This window comes from Perna viridis, chromosome 14 (genome assembly GCF_037379345.1).
Source record: "Perna viridis isolate PV_CMFRI_1.1 ecotype Kerala chromosome 14, ASM3737934v1, whole genome shotgun sequence".
NCBI lineage: Eukaryota > Metazoa > Mollusca > Bivalvia > Mytilida > Mytilidae > Perna > Perna viridis.
This window is the reverse complement of record NC_142458.1, coordinates 14,743,966-14,754,607: the sequence shown is the minus strand read 5'-3', so window position 1 is coordinate 14,754,607 and position 10,642 is coordinate 14,743,966. Positions and strand designations below refer to the sequence as shown.

At 34.7% G+C, this 10,642-nt stretch overlaps 1 protein-coding gene and 1 long non-coding RNA gene across 5 annotated transcripts; one reads left to right on the top strand and one right to left on the bottom strand.

Moving 5' to 3' along the window:
* LOC148598327 (uncharacterized) lies at positions 1-9,230 on the bottom strand. 4 transcript variants are annotated; one of them, XR_015918584.1, is made up of 4 exons: positions 8,541-9,220; positions 6,895-6,996; positions 5,777-5,884; positions 1-537 (listed from the first exon to the last, which is right to left on the bottom strand). It is a non-coding gene; the product is annotated as an uncharacterized LOC148598327 (long non-coding RNA). The 4 variants fall into 4 exon arrangements; XR_015918583.1 differs by lacking the exon at positions 1-537 and adding an exon at positions 544-2,129; XR_015918585.1 differs by lacking the exon at positions 1-537 and having other exon boundaries at positions 5,397-5,884; positions 6,704-6,996; positions 8,541-9,230.
* LOC148598328 (uncharacterized) lies at positions 3,564-5,354 on the top strand. The gene is made up of 2 exons (XM_088561564.1): positions 3,564-4,178; positions 4,896-5,354. The coding sequence occupies exons 1-2, from the start codon at positions 3,617-3,619 to the stop codon at positions 5,321-5,323; spliced, it is 990 nt and encodes a 329-aa protein (XP_088417690.1). The 5' UTR covers positions 3,564-3,616; the 3' UTR covers positions 5,324-5,354.
* Positions 9,231-10,642: the final 1,412 nt, after the last annotated feature.

Below are 10,642 nucleotides of genomic sequence, written 5' to 3'. Positions count from 1 at the left end.
TTTCTCAATAATTTATTGTATTTAACAGTCAAAGGGCTAATGTGGCAATAAGGTATTTCCACAACTCAACTGCCTCCAACATGTGCATAAATCCACTGACAAATCTTTCCTGCCACACAACTCAAAGTTCTGCATTCAAATCAAAATTATTATCCGGTTGAGCGACTATTGGAAAGAAAATACCACGGCACAAAATGACAATTTAAAACTCCATGCTTTCATCTCGTACAACGATTAATGTTTTTTCATAAGTAAATGAAAGATAATGTGATGTTTTTACTAAGCACCAAATTTATTTGTTACTCGCATTCAGCTAAAAAAAAACTTGTTCATACACTTTTGTTCAAGATAACAATTGCCCAACAGCACCCAAAAACGAGCCAAAGTTTTCTATATATATCGTAGTTACGTTCGGTTCACTGTACATATACATGTATAAAAATTCGTGGATAGGATGTAAATATTAATGCAGCCATGTGAACGTTCATTTGTGTCTGTTCTTCGATGAAAATGTTCCTACATCAATGTAACCATAATCTGTCAAATAACGATTAGTGCAGTAACTCGTGATAGTCAAAGATCGCCAGGTATAGCATTCAACTGAACGGACCAAAACGGTGTTAGCGCTTGCTCCACCAAACAGAATAAGTCAAACAGATGAAACTTATCGCTATACCCAGAGTTATAGTAGTAGTCAACTTGAACATATTGCAACAGAAAATGTTTCGGTTAAATTAAGTAGCATTATGACCCAAATATTCACAGAAATACATGTAAGTCTAACAAATTCTATTGTGCGGAAACCCCAAAGTATGCAACATTGGAAAGGGGAGATAACTCTGTGAAAACGTTTTTGACTGATTTTTGTTCTATTTGGATGGGTGGATTTTCTTCCCATAGTGATTCTCTTCCATTATATGCTGCACAAGGTGTGTTACTTTTTGACTTAGAATTTGTATGTTTATTTTTTGGGGAAATTTTCAATTGCAGGAAATGCTTATTTTCAAGCGCTTCCGCCATTTTGAATTTGAAAAAAAATGTATTGTTTATTTCTGCATGATATTTATCAGCAGTTTTGCATTTGTTAAATGAATCTTTTAACCACACAAAGTATAATATTTTAAATTACTTCATTGTTTTCATCAACTTGGAATTCTTGAACTTCATTGTCTCGAAAGATGGACACATGGTTTACATTTTAGTTTCTAAATCTAAGTGGTATAAGATATGAAAATTCTTTTTTTAAGTTCTTGATGGTCTTCTTATCAATGCTAAAATGTCTACTATCGCCACATTTGATTTATCAGATAAAGCATAATTTTTATTATGCATCATATTCTATTGTTACATCTGCAATTTTGACAGAGTTATCTCCCCTTTCAAAAGTTAAGTCCCATGGGAAATTCGAAATGCTTATTTTAAGGTTACCTCGTGTTAGATTTAGTTTATGTGCTTATTTTGACCATAATGCTATAGCATAGAACTTAAATATCTTCTGTTGCAATTTGTTTAGATTAAGGTCAACATTTTTTGCTAGATTGACTTGACTAAGTTTGTTTTGCTTAATATGCATTGTCTACCTAGAGGCAAAATGGTATCAGGACAATAAAAGACAATACTGTATGCATAATTATAGCGCTTTATTTTGTTTACTTTTTCCGTCGTTAACGCCGTGCACTAGGAGCTATAAATCTAGACTAAAAACCCGGAAAACCATGACCAATGCCCTTCGTATATTCGGATATTGCCATTGTTAGCGTCTTTGTTATCAAGCATTCGTATCCAAACTTCGTCGCCAGCGGCCAACTTTAATACTGCCGACAACGTGCCCACAGCGTTCGTATCGCCATAAACCGAGATATGACCAAACCACACCGATCCCACGTTTGACTAATTCGACATCGATGTCTTCCCCATAATGAATGGGTCATTATGTTTGAAGAAAAATAATAGATTACTGCCATAAGAGCTTTGAAGACGTTTGACTGCGAATCCCAGCATGCTCCCTCGTTCGCTTATCATCTTCGGAAAAGCAACGGTTTGTTGGATACTCAAATTCTCCTGATGGTTTGTCATTACAGCATGAAAGGCGCCGTCCTCGTGAGCAGGTTATGGCTTTAAGGTTGAAGCTATTCAGAAAAAAAATGATTACTGAAACTCTAGGAACTGTAAAGTTTTTTCAAATGAACCTGGCAAAGTATGACTAAACTAGTACTATCTTATATAGCCGACGCAGTGAAAATTTGTTCCTTTTACTTAAAATTTTCTAAATTTCATTCAAGAAAATAACACATGGCACGCAATTTCAATTTTCGACACACTGTTGTTTTCGAACGCCACTAAGTTGTCAGTATTTGCCCAATCGGAAAACAGAATGGCGATCGGGTGACTTTCGTTTCCATAGAAGATCGTCTTTAAGGTCAAGGGATAAAGAGCGAAACTATACCGACTGCGTCGGAAAAAAAAACATTAGACAATTTTCAAGTCAATAGTCCAGGTACAATATAGTTCACTGTACAATTATGACAACTATTCTTAATCAGGCGACCGTCATTGGGCGGATTTTAAATTTTACAAATATCGTAAACATCCGCGCAAATGTAGGACAAATATTACCTCGCCGATAAAAGCAGGCATATTCTTAGTACCCTAACAAGAAATGGCCAATACAATTATAACTGCTACAGTAGTAAAATCTTTGGTTCATATTAAACAAGATAAGAGGAAGTTCTCTTGCGTATCAATGTCGTAGGAGGTACTATTCTGCGAATTCTGTCGGTTTGGTTGTCGTCTTTCGATCGAGAAAACGAATCCTCTAGCAATAACAGCTAGTTGCTTTCAATTCCTTGGTAACCTCATCCAAACGGGAAACCATAACATCGTTTTCGCGCGTCAACTGTTCTGTAATCTCCGTCAGTTTTTGGCTATTGTCCTTGATTTCCCGATCTCATGTTTAAGTTCTGTGTTTTCTGCTCGTAAATCTGATAGTTCGTTTCTCATTTCGGAGAGAATTTCTGATAAATCTGTAGTTGCATCAGAACCACAGAAGAGTACAAGAAACAGAACACACTTAATTAAAAGACCGGTCTTCATTTCGGTAATATACACATGTACAGATTGAAGTAATGCAGGACTATGAACGTCCTGATAAGACTTGACAAATGTCTGTTATAACCGTCGGGTCAATGGACTACACTACATGTAGTATTGATAAACATATAATACTCTCGCCATGACTTTTGTCAAAAATGATTTTGTCATTAGCTGTAGTGAAATAGTAATATTCTTCCAACATTTTGCACATTAAGAAGTTTTAGTACATGTATCAATCATACTTAAGATTGAACATCAATCCATTGACTTGATAATTGCAACGAAATTCGGACGGATGGATATGAGGATTCCAATATGTACATGTACAGCCCAGTTGTTAAGTGGGATATAACTGATGAAATAAAAAAGAGGTGGCACCTAAATGACTAAATGCAGACTGAATATATACACACATATGGTATGGCATAACTGTTCTACATTAGATATCTATACATGTAGGTTTCTTATCTATCAAACTATTTGGTTTTACGTGATCCCTACTTACAAAATTAAAAATTCAAAGATGGTCTTTCTACCAAGTGTTTATATTTGTCTTGGGATTTTATTTATTGGGACTTATGCTTTGCGGGATGAGAATATTTTACTTAAGTTTTCGCGTATGGAAGAGGCTGTATCGAAACTGGTAGATGAAAATGTACTTCTGAAAAACGAATTGGATAAAATGAAAGCTGATTACAAAATTCATAAGTATGAATTACGAACATTACGGGCAGAGTTCGAGGAGGAAAATACCGCATTGAAAAATGAACTTTCAAATACGAAAGCACTATTCACTCAGAATTTAGAAACGTGCTGTGAACGAATAACAAAAGATATTAACATGCTGATGAACGATATCAAAATTCTAAAAACAAATGCAGATGGGCAAGTTGTAAGAATTCGAACAGAATTGAAAAAGGAAATTGGTCATTTCAAGAATGAGATGTCTATGGTTAAAGCTATTGTCGGGGTGCAGAAAGATAAAACCAATGAAGAACTTCCTGAGTTTTCAAAAGTAACTCCCGTGAACACTAAGGACGGGGCAAAAAGGGTTCGCCGAATCGTTCCACCTTCGACTGCTGCCGGTAAAATAACTAAGATAAAGGCAAATTATTGAAAAGCCCACTTAATAAAATATCAATGATAAATAAGAAAAAAAAAACCATTTCGCCTACTGCTACATTGTATAGGGTTTGCAAATATCGTTCGTTTTATTTTCCTTACATGTACCAGAATGTCCGATGTACATGTACATGTAGAACATACTGAAATCTGAAGACCGACCCGTACTTTATTGTTCATTTTCGGTTTCTCGAAACACTACATATTGCAAAATATTCTATTCTATGTTTTTATCAACACAATTTTATCATGTAGAAATAGAAATTTGTCATTTTTAAAGATAATTTTACACGAAAGATTTTTGCATTTAATATTGAACCAACCTTGCATTTGAATGGTTATTTATGAGCCATTCTCGTGAAACCTCGGAGTCATGTGACGAGACTTACATACACTATAATGGTTTAAAGGCCAAACGCATAAAACCGGCACAACCTTTCTTCAGAGAATTACGTACCCAAAGTTTGCACACGTGTGGCAAGAGGTGTATCAATATACATGGGTTCTAATATTTACATGTAACACGGTATTTCTTAATCATTGTACAATAAATATTGAAAACGGTGCACATTTTGTTTGACATTGACCGTCTTAAATGTGTCCTTGACCAGAACCTTTGATTTCTATATTCTCTTGTTTAGACTTCATGGTATAATATATTCAGACTCCTTTATTTTCAGCGACCGCACCACAGTCTTTGATAAACAAAGTTGGATTTTTTGCTGTTATGTCTGCCCACAATGTAAATCTTGGACTCCAACAGACGATCAAGTTCCAGAAAATAATAACAAACACAGGCAATGGATTGGATTCGAATACAAGCGTTTTCAAGGCACCCGTAAGTGGACTATACTTCTTCTCAGCGAATCTAATGACATACGGAAACGAAGATTTCGAGGCCGAACTTATCAAAAACGGGGCGACAATTGTTGAGGGTTATTTTGGAAATGGCAACACTTACAGTACCGGTTCATTGAATGGGGTACTACAAATGGAGGCTGGAGATGATGTTTGGATACAAATAAACAAGTCTGGCTTCAACAATGGCAATGTCCGCGTGCATGGGAGCGGATTTTCGTGGTTTTCTGGATTTCTAATCACGGAATAATAGCATATTTGCCAATAAATATTAAAAGATATCGCTGCTCCGGTTTCTGTTTATGTTCAAGATAAATCAAGGAAATCAGGATTTGAACGGTAATCAAGAAGATTATAATCCAGGGATAACGATTAGATATAGAAGTTATTAATAAACACACAACAACAAAGAACTCTAACATGCTAAAGAAAAACGCACATACACTTGTAGAAGAAAAATAAATGATCCACTAAAAAGGTGAGGACGGATCATGTGCACCGGTAGGATAAAGCGTCATTCACTTTTCTATAAACCCTGCCGTGTTGCTCATAAACGTTTGTAAAGGGGATGTTTAAGTTTTAGCCTTTAAATATTTGGTTGTTAAATTAAAAAAATGAGTTCATATAAGTCAACAGTTAATTTTATTTATTAATTTTTAATTGTTGCAAAGAAAGTAATCTTAGTCGTAATATAAATACCTACATGTGCACGACAACTAGTTTGTTATTGCAACTCAACAGCATCTATATTAACATGTTTATATCAAGACTCCGTCTTCATGGCACTTGAGTTAGGTAAAAAAGTGTCCTCCTGTAATTAAATAACAGTTTTAAAACTTTTCAAAAACGAACAGTCTGTGGAAGCATATTTTTGTATTTTGAAATACAAGCATACATGAGGAATAATTGATGGGAAATTTATGGTATATTAAAAATGACGTCAGAAAGTTTTGCTAACACATGCATAATACCTTTATTATGAACCGTATACAACTAGAATGCCCAATGCGCACGCCAAGAAATAACAGTAAAGTATATTTTGCGAAAATCCGTACTTTTGCTTTGAAACTTGTTTTTGTCAATTAATTGACAATAGTAGTGTGTTCAAAGAATTGATGATGTATTGAACGTTAATATGATATATGATAAACATACACTGTACAGACGTCTTACATTTGTTTGTCAAAACACATAATCAGCACAATCATGGAGGAAAAATAATTATGAAATATTAAACATGTGTCCATGTATACTGAGGATGTTACTTTGCGACTATTTCTTTTCATTTTCGAAGTCCTCTTGCTTTACTTTTGATTAGATCCTGAAATGGTGGTGCACGTTTTAATGCGAAGTGTATAAATATTTTTGCCCAAGGGGAAATGTTCATTTTCAATATTGTCGGGTGAATAAGGTTTAACACAGAAATAGGATGGAAAAAGAAAATACAACATTGGGATTAATTTTACTTTTTTAAATATTTTTTTCGTTAAAACTACTTATTTTTGATCAAAAACCCCGAAAACCACGACCAATGCCCTCCGTAAATTCGAACATTGCCGTCATTTTCAATTGTGTTATCATACATTCGTATCCAAACTTCATCCAAACTTTAACACCGCCGATAACGTACCAACCGCGTAGGTATTGCCATTGCCGATATACGAATAAACCACGCCGGTCCCGCGTTTGACTAACTCGACCTCGATTTCTTCTCGAAGGTGGGTCATTATGTTAGATGAAAAGTAATAAAGTCCTCCAATAGGAACTCGAAAGACGTTTGACTGTGTGTCCCAGCATGACCCTTCATTCGTTATTACATACGTAAAGTAACGGTTTGATGGATACCCAAATTTTCCTGGTGATTGGTCATTTCAGCATGGAATGCGACGTTTTGTTTGACTGGCTCAGACTCGGAGGCCGAAACTGAAAAATAAAAAAAGTGACGTTAAATTTCAGTATACATCCATTTTTGTTATAAATTTCAGTATACATCCATTTTTGTTATATGAAACTTTTGACACGACATCGGTAGAATGATTTACTTACTTACTTACTTATTTACTTTACTTTAATATATACATTTATTTAACTTTGTCATGAGAAGGATTTTAAACAAAATAGCGATAAATAGTTTTATCATGACGAGTTTGAATTTTGTTCCTTGTTTGATGATGTTATGAATAACATCGATAGTCCGACACTAATTGGTCAGACACTCATTAGTCCGACACTCATACATGTAAGTCTAACACTCATTGCTCCGATGCTCATTAGAAGTTTCAAGATTAATGTTGATAATTCCAAGATCAATATTGACAATTCCAAGTTTAGTGTTGATAATTCCAAGATTAAAGTTGATAATTCCATGATAAAAGTTATAATTCCATGATAAAAGTTGATAATTCCAAGATTAAAGTTGGAAAATCCAAGATTAAAGTTGATAATTCTAAGATTAAAGTCCACAAAAAAATAAAAAAAGAAAAAAAAGAATGGCCCTAATACGCTTCCGTGAAAAACAGATTGAAAAAATCGATTAAGATAAACAAGGCAAAGTCGTTATTTAGCTTTTCCAAGATAGGCGTTAGAAAGTAGTTTGCATACTGAATATATATATTTTGGATACTGGGTAAACTAACCGGTATGGTGACTAACTAACCCTAAAAGGTCTGTAAAAGCTTTGCCCTAGGAAATTTTTATGACACCTTAAAGAGGGGTCCCCACATGACGTCTTTTGCAAACTTTGAATTCCCAGTTTGGGTGAACGGTTCATATGCACACCCTGGGAATTTGGTAGTAAACTAACCGGTCTGGTGACTAACCCTGAATGTTCTGTAAAAGCTTTGCCCTAGGAAACTTTTCATGACGTTTTTTGCCAACTTTGAATTCCAAGTTTGGGAGAGCGGTTCATAAATCTCGTTTCAAATTTGGCAGTTTAGTTTCAAGTAGTCATAAAATGTTTCGTATTCTTAAGCTTCCATAAACAATTGAGGGCTGAGTTTTCATATAATGGTTAGTTAAACGCCATATTTCTAGGATGCGCATATGGATCGTTCCCCCAAAATTAGAACCCCCCTCACACACCTAATTTTTCTCATTCTAGTAACGAATTAACTATATGTATTAATAGAAATGATTTTTCGAGGAGTGAAATATAACAGTGGTGGGTCATGATTTGTTTTTATTCCGTTTCTTTTTTTTTGTCTTTTTTGCTTTATTGTTCGCTGGCTTATTGTTCACTAGCTTGAGCTTGGTGTTGATATTGATCCTGAATTGTGTCCTCGGACAAGCCGAATAGGCCTCGCGTAGTTGTATTGTGCTGAGGCAACGCCCAGGCCAGATACAGCTATCCTTGGCCCAAAACAACTGTTCTTGGACATATTGCAGAACCAATATGAAAATTTCCATTCTTTTACCCTTTGGAATATATGTACATGTACCACTGTTACTTGTGTGTGAGATGTACTTACGTGTCTGTCTTGTAATTGGCATTTCTCGTCTACCCCTGTCAGTTTGGTAGTCGTTAATCCACCGGAAGAACAAGTCATCTAAGGTGTATAGTTTCGTACGTGTTGATTTCAGTTCGCCAGTAACGTCATCCAGACGTGTCTTAAGTTCGATATTTTCCGCACGTAGTTCACATATTTCCTTGTGTATAGAAGACAACATATCAGATATATCGTCTGAAGCACAAATAAACGTTAGAAACAGGACATAAATAATTAAAAATCGTAACTGCATTGCAGACAAATGCAAACTTTAAATACGCAACAAAAGATAAGGCATTCTTTGTCCTTAATTTTCACATTACGACAATGTATCCCCACTAATAACATTCTTTCTGATAAGATAATCCTTCTAAAAAGTGTTAAAATGGTTTGAAATACAAATGTAGCCGCGGGATTGGATTGACCTCCTAAAACCCCAAAAATAAACATTCGCAACAAAACTTCTTCTACTTCAACTTTTACGCTTTACGTCTTAGCCGTGGTATAACATCAGGCAATGTGTGTATGCTCTTTCAATTTTATCTCTGGTTTACTTGTAGCCATGCGAGAAAGTGGAAACACTAACTTTGTAGAACGTAATTGGTCTTCCGCAACTGTAGTTTTCTTCTGAAGCACTTACGTCTTTCTTTTTCTGTCAGGTACTTAAACATTTTTCTTTTTTTTTTGTAGATTTTTATCCAGTGGCCTTTTGGTTTCAGCTACTAGTTAATTTTCCTTATTTGTAGAGTAGTTGCAACATAGTTAAACCATCTATAAATTTTCAAATTTAGTTGGTTGTTCTTGAACAGAACTTCTTTTCTTAGTTTTGCATTTGTTATTTTTGTCAACAGGCGTTCCTGATTTGTTAGCGTATGTCATCAACTAAAGATAAGTAAACAAGATGATAATTAATAGGGAATTAATTATCAAATTAATTGACCAAATAACAGATGTTTGATAGGTTAATGTCCCTATGTACAAAATTTATATTGTAGAAATGGTGTAGAAAGGGTATATAGAGAGGATTCTGGTTCAGAAACTACCTGGAATAAAAACCAGGAATGTTTTATAATTGTTATCGAATGATGCCTTACAAACATGTACATATTTATATACGCTAAAATTCAAGGACTTAATGGTGAACTAGTATTTCGGAATACATTGGCCCAAGATACATAATTCACAGACTGTTTTTATTAGATGCTTATCCAGGGATGTACAACCTGGGTATTATTGCAGATTTCCTTAATATTTAATGTAGAACTTTGTTTGAACAATATTCTGTGTTTGTATATTATTGATTCTTTAATTCAAAAGAATCTTTATACAAAGTGATTAATGTTACAAACACTAATATTGGTCAGATATGAACCACACATCTAACTTCGTTGTAAATGATTTTTGTAGAGACCGAATACGCCGTACCTATAATAGTCCATGGGCTGGGAGGGTCCAAAGTGCAACCCTCCATTCACCAACTTTACAGTGATTTGTAGGTACCTTTATACCTCCCATTACCGAATCAATTTGTTGCCAAAGAATATTTTCGGGTTTTTTTTTTCAGCATAAGCCCATATTTGTACCCCACTGGGTCAAAAAGCTAAAATTTTTGCGACTCAATTGTATGAGCGTCTAAGCCTTCCTGGGGTAACCTGTGTAAACAAACTAATCATCGTGTAGCTCAATGTCTCAGCTTTACAATGGTACCAACACATCGGCTAAAACACTTAGGGTTATAGGGTAAAATGATAAAAAGATGTACCCCTATCCCGCCGAAAACTCGCTTAAATTGACATATTTTTCAATGGCAAAAGTCCTAGAGTATTAATGCTTCAGTCAAAAATGGTTTATTTGGTATTTTCTGTTTATTTTTATCACAATTTATATTCTGGGTTCTTTTGATGAGTTTATGCGATTTTTGTAGTCAGAATTTGTCATAAAAATGCAAAAAATGGGATTTTCGATTTTTCGGTCAAGTCATATAAATTCGACTCTACAAGCTATTGTTCAACTAAACTGTCTTAAATTTGGAATCATTCGATAGATAATTTAATTTCCTACATAAATAAGCCACGAAAAACTAA

What these genes read in the sequence shown, in the direction of transcription:
- LOC148598328 (XM_088561564.1), top strand. Translation starts at nt 3,617, where the DNA reads ATGGTCTTTCTACCAAGTGTTTATATTTGTCTTGGGATTTTATTTATT. An exon ending in TCCACCTTCGACTGCTGCCG is followed by an intron (nt 4,179 to 4,895) that starts GTAAAATAACTA and finishes CTTTATTTTCAG; the next exon opens with CGACCGCACCACAGTCTTTG.